The 14605-nt window shown below is 52.7% G+C and overlaps 2 protein-coding genes across 2 annotated transcripts; both read right to left on the reverse strand.

Annotated features, from left to right (window-relative positions):
- Window positions 1-2606: 2606 nt before the first annotated feature.
- ADPRS (ADP-ribosylserine hydrolase) lies at window positions 2607-7663 on the reverse strand. Its single transcript, XM_049775532.1, has 7 exons — window positions 7645-7663; window positions 7058-7471; window positions 5156-5249; window positions 4720-4927; window positions 4439-4623; window positions 4094-4194; window positions 2607-3201 (listed from the first exon to the last, which is right to left on the reverse strand). The coding sequence occupies exons 1-7, from the start codon at window positions 7661-7663 to the stop codon at window positions 2909-2911; spliced, it is 1314 nt and encodes a 437-aa protein (XP_049631489.1). The 3' UTR covers window positions 2607-2908.
- Window positions 7664-8055: 392 nt separating this feature from the next.
- TEKT2 (tektin 2) lies at window positions 8056-11725 on the reverse strand. Its single transcript, XM_049775194.1, has 9 exons — window positions 11517-11725; window positions 11301-11426; window positions 10981-11186; window positions 9779-9922; window positions 9586-9700; window positions 9315-9422; window positions 9022-9165; window positions 8533-8612; window positions 8056-8368 (listed from the first exon to the last, which is right to left on the reverse strand). The coding sequence occupies exons 1-9, from the start codon at window positions 11670-11672 to the stop codon at window positions 8155-8157; spliced, it is 1293 nt and encodes a 430-aa protein (XP_049631151.1). The 5' UTR covers window positions 11673-11725; the 3' UTR covers window positions 8056-8154.
- Between the last annotated feature and the right edge of the window lie 2880 nt (window positions 11726-14605).

Here is a 14605-nt window from a genome sequence, read left to right on the forward strand (position 1 = left end):
AGATTGACAGCCTCTGCCCACCCTCCCTAGCCCTCAAGTATTCCTGTCTCTCCTTTCACTGGCAGTGGGGGGAGCTGGTATTTTCGTTAGAACCTTGCCACACCTCACCCCAAGTGTCCCTAAGGCAGAGCCTCCTACTCACTCTTAGAATAAGGTGCACATGGCTCGGGACAGGCTGCTCCTTCAGAAGGCACAAGGTGCTCAAGCCCAGCAGGAGAGGTGGTGGCTGCCCACTCCTGCCTGCTACTTCCGCTTGCCTGTTCTAAGCAGGAGCAGGCTTAGGAAGCTGGAGAGAAAGGCTGCCATCAGGCCCCTTTGGGATGTTTGGTTCTACTGGTCCCATTACAGCTCCACAGCAGCACACACAGAACCTACTCCTGTGTCCTCAGTCCCTAGTTTCAGGGGAGATATGAAGTTGGGGCTCTCTTCCCAATTGAGCGGGGCCTCCTCTCAGCCTCTACAGGTCAGTGTCTGTCCCTGAATGTGGACAGTGACATGCCCTCATGCCTGGCTTCATTACTGGAAATGGAGAATGGAGGGAGAACCCCTAGCCGACCCCCAGTCTGTCCCCAACCCCAGAAGGACATGTAGTAGAGGCAGTGATCCAGTAACTTCTAAAAGCCCCAGCATCACTTTTCACCATGGATTTCCTGCTCCCTATTACCCAGATACCCAGAGGTCCACCTAGGCCACCTCAAACCATCCTGGAGCCCTTTGTCACCTCCTTCCTGGATCCCAGCTGCCACTGATAGGTCCAAAGGGAGCTTCTCAATGGGCACAGAGAAACCAGCTTTCCACCGAGCCCAAGACTAGTGGGCATGGCAGGGAACAAGAAGGTTGTTTCATTGAACTGAGTTGCTGCCAGGAATGCCAGGTGCTATTCCTTTGGAGGGGAGCTGGGCGCGGATGAAATGTTGGGATTTGGTTCCAGGTACCCATTTATCTGACTGGCTTTGATGCAGGGTCAGGTTAGAGCTATGAAACATGACCTTGTGCATTCTCACTATTATGATACTAACTTTAAGAAGATATACTGTTTTCCAGTAGTGATTTCATTTCTAACCTGGTACACAAAGCTTAGCTCTCTACATGCCTGTTAGGTGCTGTGTCAGATTTGGAGAAAATGCATTCAGGAATCAAAGAAAATGGGATTTTATTTTTAAACAATGATGTTGATGGTATTGACACAACTTCAATAAAAGCTGTTGTCTCAGACAGCCCTGGGCCAGCACTGCCTGGTTGCAGAGATCCCCGTCCTAGCTTCCTCTGTGGGACTTGATCTCTGCCTTCCTACTTCCAGTTGAACCCTCCCCAGCCACCTCAAAAATGCCTCATGTTCCCAGCTGCTGCAGATCTCCTGTTAATGCTGCCCAGGGCTGGGGGAGGCAGGGTCTACTTCCCTGGAACATTCCTGCAAGTTCTCAGGGTTAGTGGGGCATGACAGCCAGCTCTGGATCTCAAGGGCTGACCTTCAACATCTGATGCAAATTATGAATGAAATTGTGGATCTCTGCTCTCGTGGGTGGGTGAGTGCCAAGTCAGGCAGGCAAGAGGTCACAAACCCCTCAGCTGGCCATGCTGGGCAGTGAGGTGTCTATCCCTGGCTCTAGTCAGCAGGTCCTAAGTTAGTGGATCCCATTCTGGCTGACTTTAGGATACTTGTAGAAAGTTGTAAAATGGGGCTATACATGTTCAGAGAACAACCATGAGGCCTGAGGACAGGTGTCCCCTTGCTTCTGATTGCCTTTTTTTTTTTTGGGGGGGGGGGAGGGTCACTGGGACATACTTAATGGTGTTCTGGGGCATTTCCAGGCTTGGTGCTCAGGAGAGATTCCTAGTGGTGCTCAGGGGATGTGATGCTGAGCATGGAACTGGGACTGGCTACCGGCACGATGAGCACATACCCCTGTACCATCTCTCTGGCTTGACTGCTCTTTGATGGTCTGCAGCAGCTCATGTCTGGGTCTTGATGCAGAATGAGGCTCCCAGCCTTCAGCCTGCGAGGCCTGAGACGTGTCCTTGCTGGCATATCTGCCCAGTGCTGTCTCTAACCTACAGGGGTCTTATTCCTGCCCATGGGGACTAAGTCCTATTTGGGGAAAAGTCTATGAAGCCAGGCTCTAGGAATGGGAAACTCTGGCCCATTCCTGCTGTTGCTAGGACTGCTCCGAGGACTGCCTAACTGGAAACACCCAGCTAGGCCAGCTCTACCAGACCAGCTGTGCCTGCAGTAGTGCAGGGACTAGACTACAAGGGACAAGTACTGACAGCCCACCAATCACTGGAGGCTTGAGCACTGAGGGCAGAACACAGTCCCAAGGCACTGAGCAGAGATCACACTAGCCCAGGCAGGGCACAGAGACCAGAAAATGGTGAGGTTCACAGGAAACTTTACTGCTGCAACTCTCACTGGCTGCTGTGAACCAGTCTTATGGCAGCCAAGGGCTGCGTGTGGATCCAGACTGCCAGATTCAAGACCCTTATCTCCATGATCCACATCCACATAAAAACAAAGACACACAGACACACACCTATGTGTGTTCCCACAGGGGCCCTGCCCAAACTGCTAAAACCCAATAGACAAAAATGATGCTTCTACATCATGATGCTTTCTCAACCCACATCCTTGATAAAGGAAAACACCACAGGATCCTCCAGAATAAAACTCGCCCTGGCCCTCAGAGCGAACCCAGATCAGGAATGCCTGGATCTCTGCAGTCTGATAACAGTACCAGGTAGGCTGTGGCCCATCACTTGTGGTGCCAGGTGCCCTTCCCGCCCCAGGGGTGCCCTCTGTACCCAGCTGCAGGAAGGCTGGGGCACAGAGCCCAGCGCAAACCATCTCGGGACTGCCAACTGAGCTGGGCTTGGTCCTGTTGGCAAGAAGGAGGCCCAGTCATGGTGGCCTTCACAGGCTTTTCTGGAAGACCCGGTGCAGGCTCTGGGCCAGGACATCTGTCTCCTCATAGCCCTCGCAGCTCTGTTGCCAGCTCTCTGGCACTTGTTCCATCCCGTAGTAGGCTCCGGCAATGGCCCCGGCCATGGTGGCAATGGTGTCTGTGTCACCCCCAAGGGAGATGGAATAGATGAGAGTCCTCTGGAGGCTGTTGAAGGTAGAGGGGATCTCGGGGTCTGGCGCCATGCAGCGTAGAAAGCAGTAGATGGCAGTGGGCACTGACTCAAATGCAGCGATGCCGTTCCCTGAAGAGAGGGCAGACAGGTCACCTAAAGAGCCTCAGCCCGTCCCCAGGCTCCCTGTCTTGTGCTATCAGGCCGCAATCAGATTCATGTCAAGCTGTGGATAGTATTCCAGGCTTGTGACTGGCTATGATGGCTTCACTCATCATAGCAACAAGGGACAGATTTAAGATTAACTGGCCAGAGAGCTGGGACAGGGTTGAGGCACTTGCCTTGTGGAAATCCAATCCCAGTTTGATCCCCATTACCATCCAGTCCCCTGAACATTGCTAGGAAATGACCTCCGAGTGGAGTTGGGGAGAGCCCCAAATAGTATCAGGTGTGGCTTTAGATCCTTCAAGTGAATAAAACAAATAAAACTCAGACTCTTTACTGCCAGGTTTACATCTGGCTCTGCCTCTAACTAGCTGGGGGACTGGGAAAGTCCTCTAAGCTCCATGCCCTGTGTAGACAGAGGCAGTAACTCTCCCAGGGCTAGTGCGAGGGTGGCAGTCACATATGTTAGCATTTCCCATGAAGCTCATGGTAGTCTGTGCTGTTTTAAGGGGTCGGAGCAGCTCTAAGGGCTGCAGCACAAGTTCTGCATGCTAGGGGCCTGGGCTGGATCTCCGGAACCACATGTAGTGAGCACCACCATGGGTGACCCCTGAGCACAGACTGGCGCAGTCCCTGAGCACCCCGCCATTTCAGAGTGCTGTATCAACAAACATTAGTTCTCAATACCTGCCATCAATTGGAGCCCAAGACAATACCCGAGCTGAAGGAGAGGAGAGAAAGTGGTAATCCCGCCTACAGGGATCCTGCAGAGCACAGCTGTGCCATCTCAGGACACTGGGACAGGCCTGGCTCCATGCTGCCACATGCAGCCTGAAGGCTATTGGGGGCGGAAACCCACCTAGCTCAGACACCACCTCCTCTCTGGTCACCGAGGTCTGTTCGAGTAGCTCCCTGATCTTCTTCAGTCTGCTGGAATAGGGGCGCTCCTCCATGCCCAGCCTGCAGTTAAAGGACAGTCCAGAGTAAAGGGTCAGAGGTGGCCATGCTGGGCAGTGAAAGGGAAAGCAGGGATGTGGACACACCCGACAGAGAGGCCCTGACAGGAAGGGGGAACTGGCCATTTCTTCCTTGGGAATCCTAAGGACCTTCAAGTACATCCAAGGCAACAGGGTTTCTTTATCCCCCAACTCTGAGCCCACAAAGAAGGTTCAGTGCATCCCCATGCAGCACTAGGCACACTCACTCCCTGGCATCCGAGATGGACTGAGTGTCGCTCTCCAATTCCTCCATGTGGCCCAGCAGCTGCTCGAGGAAGCGCTCGCCGGAACACTCGCCTTGCAGGGCCAGGTGCACGGCCAGGGCCTGCAGAATGGCGCCGTTGTAACCCAGGGAGGAGGCGTGAGTCAGCTGGGCCGAGAGCCGGGCAAACTGGGTCAGAGACAGAAGGCAGGAGCTGCTGTCAACCACTGTGGCTACCTGGAGCAGGGAAGGGAAGGGAAGGGAAGGGAAGGGCGGGGCAGGTACCTTCTGCACATCCTGGGTGCTGCTGTAAGCCAGGGAGATGCCAGCCACCCGCATGGCACCCCCGTTGCCATAGGAGCCTTTGCCATTAAACTGGGCACGTGCAGGCTCATAGACATCGCGACACTTGGGGCTCAGGAGCTTCTTGAAGACAGTGATGACCCCAGCACCATAGCCCCGATCAGGGTCTTTCTTGTACTCCTGAGCAAACCTGGAGGGGCAGAGGGACACAGAAGCTGGACACTCTAAGAGGCCTATCATGGGAGAGAAACCTGGGGAAGAACAAAGTCTTGGGGCCCATGGGAGCCACAGCAGCCCCAGAAATAGAACCTATGAGTGTGTGTGTGGGGTGGTGGTGGTGGTGTCCCTGCACTCCTCCTCCGCTCAAGGAGGGCAATGACCCTGCCTACCTGGCTGGACTTGCCTCAGGTCCCCTCACCTGTGAGCCATATCCACCTCGTCAAAGGCCTCCTTAGCCAGCAGGGATTGCACCAGGGCCCTGGTCATCGCCGTGTCATCAGTGTAGTACAAAGCTTCTGTGGAGACAGCAAGGAGGGGTGAGCTGCAGGGCTCCGAGGTTCTACCCACTATACCTGCCTTTCCTGTTCCTGTGTTTACTGACTCTGAAGGAACTACCCCTTCCCTTCTCGCTCCCATCACTCACTCCAGTCTAACCTTGCTGTTATCACTGCTCTGACTCTCAAATCTCCCTCACCTATCTCTCCTCTTGTGGCAGGTCATCACTTCCTCCCATCCCACACCCCACAGCTCTTCTCCACCCAGGCCTCCCAGACTAGACTGCTCCCCATTCTGGAGGCCCTCTTGCATCTGCTCTGGCATGTCTCACAGACTTCAGAGGCCCAGAGACAGGGATCCCACCAATGCTCAGGGCTTACTCCTGGTTCTGCACTTAGAAATCACTCCTGGCAGTGCTCAGAGGGCCTTAATGGGTGCTGGGGAAATGACCTAGTTGGGCATGTACAAGGCAGGTGCCCTCCTTGCTGTACTGTTGTTCCAGACCCTAGGGACTTGGTTTTATTTGAAGGGACAAATGGTTAGGACAACAAAAATGCTCCCCAATGGATCCCATTTCCCTGCTGCTCACCCAGTTTCAGCCACTCCCCTCTGTGGATCCAAAGGCCTAGCACCTCTGTCTCCGCCTGTCCCTTAGGAGTCCTTCACCAGCACTCACATTGCCAGAACTATTGCAGAGCACTGGGCCCAGCCAGGGGCTCACCGCCAGCCAGAGCCCTCTCCTCTCTCAACAGCACCAATCCTCCTTCCCTGGAATCTTGAACCTTCTCTTCTGGGGAATTCTACTTCTCCTTTTCCCAGTGTTTAGGACAGGAGCATGTAATGATGTTTACTCTCCTGCTAATCTAAATGAATGACATCCCTCTTCCTCTCAGGGATAAGCTGAGCCAATGAGGCTGAGTCTTGGGGTCTGGGCTGGACTCACACCAAAAGAAACTTCCGCAGCCAAAACAGGGACTCCTGTGAAGGGCCAACCAGGAGGCACAGCCCTGAACAAGGGGGAGGAAGAGAGTCCCTGGATGACCCCCCAGGTACTTTTCAGTGATTCCTGCCAATTCTTTCTCCCCTTAGACAACTGTGATTTGGGTTCTCTGCCATCGAAAGGGCCCTAAAAGCACTTTACAACCACCATCCTAATTAAAAACAAAACAAAAAGTCCTTGTCCTCGCTTCAATTGTTAGTCTAACTGAAGTAACTCAAAACTGTGTTTATTCATAATGCTATAATGCTTTGTTTTCTGTTGATTAATTTGTGCTATCATTACAGACAATAAGAACAGCTGTGCCATTCAAGTTGTGCTATTTACTGCTCCAAGGCCTGAGTGTTATTGTAAGAGCATTTTTACACAATCACATCTCCGTTCTTTCCTTCCCTTCCAACCCAAGGTCACTCATATTTAGCTCCCCCTCAAATCCACTGATGTTAAATAACTTCTGAGATCCAAGCTTCAAACTTGGGAAACCGGACTGGAGCGATTGCACACTGGGATTGCACATTTATATGCGTTGCATGCGGTGGGCGGTAGTGCGTGATCTTCACTTTCTACAAGTTCTCCTGAGCACCGGCCATAGGCAATTCCTGAGTGCAGAGCCAGGAGCAAGGAAGCCCTGAGCATTGCTGGCTGTGGCCCCCCAAAAGCAAACCTAAACAGTGATTCTGATCGCAGGGGTCCCCGAAAACCTGGAGGGCTGTGCTCAGCGGCCTGAGCCAGGCCTCGAACTCGGCCGACGGAGACCCGGGAGACAGAAGCGCGGGGTCGCCCAACACGCCTCCCTCGCCACCCCGGCCCGCCGCCCGCCCCGCCCACCTGTCCGCGCGCTGCCCGGCGAGCTGGGCTCGGGCTCCAGGCCCTGCACGTGCTGCAGGACTGACGTCAGGCGGACGGCGTCGCTCGCCTCGTACACGGCGCCCACGCAGTCCCCGAGCAGCGCGCCGGCCAGGCAGCCGCGGAAGCGGGACAGCGAGCGCGACGCCCCGGCCCCCGCCGCCATGCCGGCCGCCGTCCCCGCCGCGGCCGCCATGCGCGCCCACCAGCGGCCACTTCCGGCGCGGCCAGGGCGCGCCCCGGGCCCCGCCCACTCTCGCCGCCCCACAGCGCCTCCCCGCGGCCTGGAGCCTCGTCGTTGCTGCAGGCCGGGCCCCACAGCGCCGCCCAGCGGCCGGGAGTCGCAGCGGCCGCGTGTTGACACCAGCATCTGAGCCGGGCAGCTTTCTCCTCCACCTGGAAATGACGTCCCCGAATGGGCGGGAAGGTCCTACCCCGAGAGTCCCCAAAGGGAAGATACCGAGCCGAGCCAATGCACCATCTACCTTTATGAACTTGCAATTGTGACCCCCAAATCCCACAGCCCTCTCTTGGCAGTCCCCGTTAAGTGAGGCCTTACTGCCACCCACCCCACTCCAGCTCTCCCATTCGGATCTAACTTCCTCTGCACCCTCCCAGGCATTAAAAGGGTAGCGCTAGAATTCGGGGTGCTGAGAGGAGAGAGGAGTTCTCTGAAGCAAGATAGGATAAGAGCATTTTTTTTAAATTTTATTTTGGTTTATGGGCAACCCATGGTGATGCTCAGGGGTTACTCCTGGCTATGCGCTCAGAAATCGCTCCTGACTTGGGGGAACCATATTGGACGCTGGGGGATCGAACTGCGGTCCATCCTAGGTTAGCACGTGCAAGGCAAATGCGTCACTGCTCTGGCCCTGTTTTGTGGCGCTCAAGGGTTTATATGCCTATCTTTACTAATCTACTACAGTGGGCCAAGAAGCTTCTCAATGGATATTGCCTGTGTGGATGGACAACAGAGAGCCTTCTAGATTGAGAAATTTAACATTTATTAGATTCCATTTGTCCACCTGCCTCCCTCCCTTGCCCACCTTGCCCTCCTGATCTTCCTCAGCCCCATGACATTAGGTCTGCTCTAGGTAGCACTTCTTGAGGGGACTGAGGACGCGGTTTGTGGTGCGGGTGAAGGTGTCCACCTCAGGCACAAACTTCTCAGCGGGCACGACTAGCTTGCGGCGGGTGTCCATGCACTTGGTGTCCAGCAGCAAAGTGTTGGCCTTGCAGGCGATGTCAGCTTGCAGATGGGCCAGGTGCTTGAAGAGCGAGTCCAAAGCATCCCTGGGGAGGAGGCGTGGGTCAACCCCAGGCTGAGTTAGGTTGGATATAGGGCTGAAGGCAGTACTAGTCAGCTGTAGGGAAGCGGCCAGCAGCCAGAGGCACCACTGGTGACCAGCACCTTCCTGGCTCTCTGCCACACCCACCCACCACCGCCCCAGACCTACTGTGTCTGTGCCAGCTTCTGCTTCAGGATTTTGATGGTTTCTTCTAACTGACAAACCTCATCACTCAGGCCGTACTGGGCCTGGAAGGAGAGGGGTGAGTGGGAGCCCCGTCAGCTAAGCTTTCCTGTAGCCCAGTGTGCTGTTGCTCTATGCAAATCCCTGAGTAAGAGGGAATTCTATGGGGCTGTGGCTACAGCCTTGTTTGTACAAAGACTGAGGGTATGGCCCTCACAGCAATAGAAAAAGACAGTAATTTTGATATTGGGCCACACCCATCAGATTCTGGGCTTGTTTCTCCCTCTGTGTTCAGGGGCCACTTGTTTCAGTGCTCAGGGTACATAAGCAGTGCTGGGGGTTGTATGGGGTTGGCTGCATGAACTGACTATCTCTCTGATCCAATATATAATAACTTAAAAAAAAACAACAACCCAAGTACTAGGGAGTGATTTCAGGAAACTTCAGCCAGAGGTCCCCAGGGGTCCTCAGCACCTGGTCCCTGCAGAGCTCCAAGTTGGGCCGATAGGTTCTGGACTCTAGCCGGGTGTGGCACAGCTTCAAGTTGAGCATCTTTCTTTGGAGATCGTCCTCCAGGTGCCGGATGTCCTGCTGCATGTCAGCTATCTCCTCCAAGGACTTTGGGAGAGGACCATGGCTACCACATCTAAACGGCCGCCACATCTAAACCACCGCCCTGGTACGTGCACTAAACCTTTGGGCCCACCCCTGGCTCCTGACCCAACTGCATCCAAGCTCAGCCCCAAAGAATAAATCAAATGGCTCACATTCTTTTCCTGCCACTTGAGCTCACTGTATAGCTTCTCAATCTCCCGCAGCCGCTTCCTGAAAGTAAATTCCGTGGCTACTCTCTGGGCTTCGAGTTCATTGTTGGTCTGCAGGCCAGGGGTGGGCAGGACAGAGAGGTAAGTTCAGGGTACTCTTTACTGGAAGGTGTATATGTGTGTGTGTGTAGCGAATTGTCCCTTGAAGCCTCAAGGAAAGGCCCAGGGAGTAGCTGGGTTCATTATTAGCAGGTCAGAGTGGGGTGGTGCTAACCTCAGCGATGGTCAGGACTATGGCCTCACGAAGCTCCACGGAGTGTTTCATCTCAGTCTCGGCTCGATTTATAATAAATTGGCTGAATTCGTCCCACTGCTGGAGGGAGGAGGTGCTTTGGGCAGAGGGGACAATGATCAACGGGCTTGCGAATGAGTACCACACAGGACGTGAAGCTGACTGACATACTTACTTATCAGGGACCCGAGTTGGGTTGGCCTTCAGGGAGAGGTTTGGGGACTGCAGGGTAAGAGAAAGGCAGCCTCGGTCTATATCCAGGGCCTCCATTTTGTCCCGATGGTCGGAGTTGAGCTGCTGCCTGACTTCCTGCAGGAGGCTGGGACAAAAGAGATCCCCATGGGAACCAGCCCTTTCCGGCTCCCAGTATCCCAAGAGACCCCTTTAAATGTCCACTTTGGTTCAGGCAAAGTCCGGCATTGCTGGAGGACTTACCCAAGGTGATCCCCACTTTCTTGCACCTCCCACATACACTGGGATGAGGTTGGGAACAAATGCTTAGAAAAGTTCTCATGGGGGTACAGACACATGGACCTTTGCTTTTCAAGCTTCCAGTTAGGGCGGGAAGGGCTGCCTCTGAGGTTGGGTTGTATCAAGAAGTACTCTTATGGTCCCTGCAGGGTCAGTCATAGGCGATGCTACTGTTCCTTTAAGGGTGATTGCATCAGTTACCAGACACCCACTCTTGTCCCTGCCCCTTGTAACTTCACTGGAGGGCAGTTGGCCTGGGGTATAGAAAACCAGGGCTGAAGTGCTGGGTGGGGTGGGGGGCCTGCTGATCCCCTTGCTGGATAGTCTGATTAATTGCTGAAGAAACTGTTCCCTGGTACTTCTGCCTTTTGCTGCCTCTCTGTTACTCTCTGCCTTGTCTGGTCATTCCCTGGGTAACTCCTTGCCCTGGTCCCAACTTTGGCCTTCTCTCTTCCTCTCTTGGCCTAGGGGGCTGGCTGTAAGCCCCCAGGCCTCCCTGCTTTGCCTCTTTCTCAATTAAACCTTGTTACTGGGCCAGAGTGATAGCACAGCAGTAGGACATTTTGCTTTGCATGCGGCCAACCTGGGACAGATCCGGGTTCAATCCCTGGCATCCTATTATGGTCACACGTGCCTGTCAGGAGTGATTTCTGAGCGCAGAGCCAGGAGTAACCCCTAAGTGCTGCCGGGTTTGGCCCCTCAAAACCAAAAACACCTTGTTTCTATCCCTCTCTTGTTGGAGTTCAGACAGGTTACAGAGAGTGTACTGAGCTCCCAGGGATGGGAGAGGTATCTTGGCAGGAGAGGTGCCTTAGCAGCCAGGACAGAGGGTTGCCTTAGGACTTGGCTCTCCAGGGCAGGTGGACACAGAAAGAACACAGAAACGACACAGACCACATCCCTTACCAGAGCTGCTCAAAGGCCAGGGTGACCTTTGTTTGCAAGGCCTTCTTGGTGGCCTCAATCACTGCCACCTCCTTGTGCAGCTGCTGCTCTACAGAGTCGTTCACCACGTCAATGTCTCGCCGGCTCTCCCGCAGGGTCAGGCACTCAATGGCCACGTCCATAGGCAGGTTCTTGGCCTGCAGGTTCTGCTCTGCTGACTCTTTAATCTAGAGGGCACAAAGGGTTGGTGGGGCGTATCTTGGGAAAGGGACAGGCAGACTTGTCTATAGAATCACCCATCCCAGTTTCCTGGGGCCCCTCACACCACCCCAGCTTCCTACATGAGCCAGGGCATCCATCTCTGCATCTAAGTCTGTCAGACACTTGTCCAGCTTCTCCTTCATGCGGTTGACAGTATCAATCCTCTCTGCCAGGCGGTCCTGATTGTCACGTTCATCCCAAATGGTCTAGAACAGAGAGCCAGATGGAAAGAGTGCCAGTGGTCAAAGACTTCCCCATCAGCGCCCTTACCTACCCACTGGCCTCCTGCCCCCCACCTGGTTGTTGGTCTCATTTCGGAGAACTCGGGCCTCCTGGCGGATCTGATAGGATGCTTCTCTCTGCTGCTCGGCATTGGTGGACAGCAGGTAGCTGTTGTTGTGCCAGTCTGACAACTGGTAGCGCTCACTCGGCTTCAGGCTCAGCGTAGCCATGGCGCAGGTGGGATCAGAGAGTCAGAGCCCCGGGCCTGCTCTGAGACTCCCACTTTTTACTGAAGAGGGAAAACAAGGTTGTAGAGATGATTCTGGGCCAGAAACTCCTCTGGCCCCCTCGACGACCTGCTCCTGATTGTCCATGCAACTCCAAGTCCTTCCCCTGCACTAAACGAAATCCTGATGGGGACTTGTCCTTGCTGTACTCAGACGGGTTGGCATGCAAGGCAACACCTAAGCTTCACAGGTGCCTGTTGCTAAGGGCTTGGGGAGGGGAGCCTGGTGAAACAGCAGTTAACCAGGAATAAGAGCCTTAACCCAGTTTCCTCCCTCCCCAGCCCAGGATCTGAGTTCTCTCACTTTTTTTTTTTTTTTGGCCACACCCAGTGACGCTTAGGGGTTACTCCTGGCTATGTGCTCAGAAATCTCTCTTGGCTTGGGGAACCATATGCAAGGCAGACACTACCACTTGCACCACAGCTCTGGCCCCAGGATCTGAGTTATCTGGACAGAAAGGATGAGTTCTTTTGTCTACGTTTGGCAGTAGCGAGTTGGGTGAGGGGTGCTGGCTCTTCCCTAACAGGTCAACGGCACTCCCTCTGCTCTCAGTGAAGAAGAGGTATCTGAAGAAGGGGGGATGGGGTGGTGCTGTGGCTCCAACCAACTTCTCTCTCCTGTGATTTCAGGGCAAGAGTGATAGTACAGTGGGTAGGGTATTTCCCAAGCTGGGTTCACTCCCCCAACACCTTGTATATTTCCTTAAATCAACCAGGAGTGATCCCTGAATGGAGAGCCAGAAGTAAGCCCTGGGCACTGCCAGGTATGGCACAAACTAAAAACAATCCTCTGTGGTTTGGATAGATTCCGTAGGTTAGGACTAAGGGAGGCAGAGGAGGAAAAGAAGGGGGAGGAGGGGGAGAAGGAGGAGGGAGGCTGGGCCTGGGTGGGGGTTCTCCAGCACCCAGGCTCCCCTGGTTTCTCACCGTTCAGGCTCAAGAGCTCTCCCACCTAGGTGCAGCTGAGCTCAGCCGGTTGCTAGGCAGCCTCCAGCGCGTCCTTAACCACCGCTTGTTTGTACTGTTCCTCCTGACAACCGCAGGGCTCTAGAGGCCCAGGGGCCTTCGGGTAGGGAAAGCTGGGTGTTTATTCACACAACTACCACCATCAGCTTCTTCCTTTTCTTTTCTTTTTTGGTTTTTGGGTCACCCCCGGCAGCGCTAGGGGTTACTCCTGACTACGCTCAGAAATCGCTCCTGGCAGGCTCAGGGGACCATATGGGATGCCGGAATTTGAACCACCAGCCTTCTGCATGTAAGGCAAACGCCCTACCTCCATGCTATCTCTCCGGCCCTGCTTCTTCCTTTCTCTAGAGGTACTTGTAAGATAACAAAATAAACAAACTTAATTTTGTTTAATTTTTTTTTTCTTTTCGGTTTTTGGGCCACACCCAGCAGCAGTGCTCAGGGGTTACTCCTGCTCTGTGCTCAGAAATCACTCCTGGCAAGCCGGGGGGAGGGGGGGCCCTGTACGGGATGCCAGGAATTGAACCGGGTCTGTCCCGGGTCAGCCGCATGCAAGGCAAATGCCTTACTGATGTGCTATCTCTCTGGCCCCAGTTCCTTCATTCTAAGTTTGGAGAGTGTTAATGACCACAACACAAGAGACAGTTTGGAGCAAAGCTTTTGTTTTTATTGCAGTTATTAGTGAAAATTACACTTCAAATCGAAGCTAAGCAACACTAAAACCGTAATTTTTGAAGATCAAGGATCAAAACAAATACAACATTGAACCCTTCCAATACATAGAATGGCAGAAAAGAGTGGTCCTGTCACACAATATTTTAGTGACAGATTGGCTCAGAAAGGATCATGACAATTTTTTAAACAATAAAATGTGACAAACTGCTTTAAAAGCAGCTTTTTCAAGCATCTTAATCTCAACCTTAAATTTTCTGTAGTAATTTTTGAAAGATAATTTAACTAAAAGTAGAAAATATTCTACCAAATTTATTTAAATACCGAGAAAAAACACTAAGCTTAGAAATGTTGCTTTCTTCTCATCATTAATTACATTATTTCAAGGAGTGAAAATGACAACCAGATTTGAAGTCTCATATCCAAGTACACAGTGATAGGATTTAGCATTTGGTGTTTCTATTATACAGTGATTACATAAGTTTATATATCAACCAGAGGCTTGACCCCCCAATACACTCCAATTCCCTCTTATTAAATGTGGCAGTCAAATTTAGTTCTATCATAATATATTATGTATTTTTATAAAGTGGTGCTGGGACTGGAACCCCTGTCACATGCATGTAAGGCATGCACTTGAAGAGTTATGTCCCACATTCAAAATCTTCTCTGGTAGTATAGACTCGATCTTAGACTCACTCTATTCTTAAAATGGAGATTACAAATAGGCATTTTGAAATTCTACAATCTTCCATCTCCTACAGTCAATTGTTGTTAAGCCAAAAGAAACCGTGACAGGTAGGAAGCTGAGGAAGGGGCATGGAGAGTCCCTCTTTACCACGTTGAAAATGATTAGGAGAAATATTTGGCAAGAGTGGAAAAGGGAGATGAAAAAGAGGTCACTCTAATATTATGTAATAATTCAGTTGCAAAACATACCAATATCCCCAAAAATAGTTCACATCTGCAATACAAATAGGCACACATGGTCAAGATGGTTCAAAAGTAACATTTCAAAGGCTATTTGCCCGCTTGCAGGACACTTATAAGGAGCCCACCCACCCCCAGTCCTGTGTTTTCGGTTTTACCCTTCAGAGAGCCCCTCTACAGAGGGTGCTATTTCCCCCCTCGCTTTCTTAGGGGTTAAAGAAAAAGCAGCAGTATTGAAAATGGAGCAGTTAGCAATGCTTTCGGAGTGTATATTTGTGTCATAAAATTTTTCTTTAAATGAGTGGTCAG

This window comes from Suncus etruscus, chromosome 6, assembly GCF_024139225.1.
Source record: "Suncus etruscus isolate mSunEtr1 chromosome 6, mSunEtr1.pri.cur, whole genome shotgun sequence".
Taxonomy (NCBI): domain Eukaryota; kingdom Metazoa; phylum Chordata; class Mammalia; order Eulipotyphla; family Soricidae; genus Suncus; species Suncus etruscus.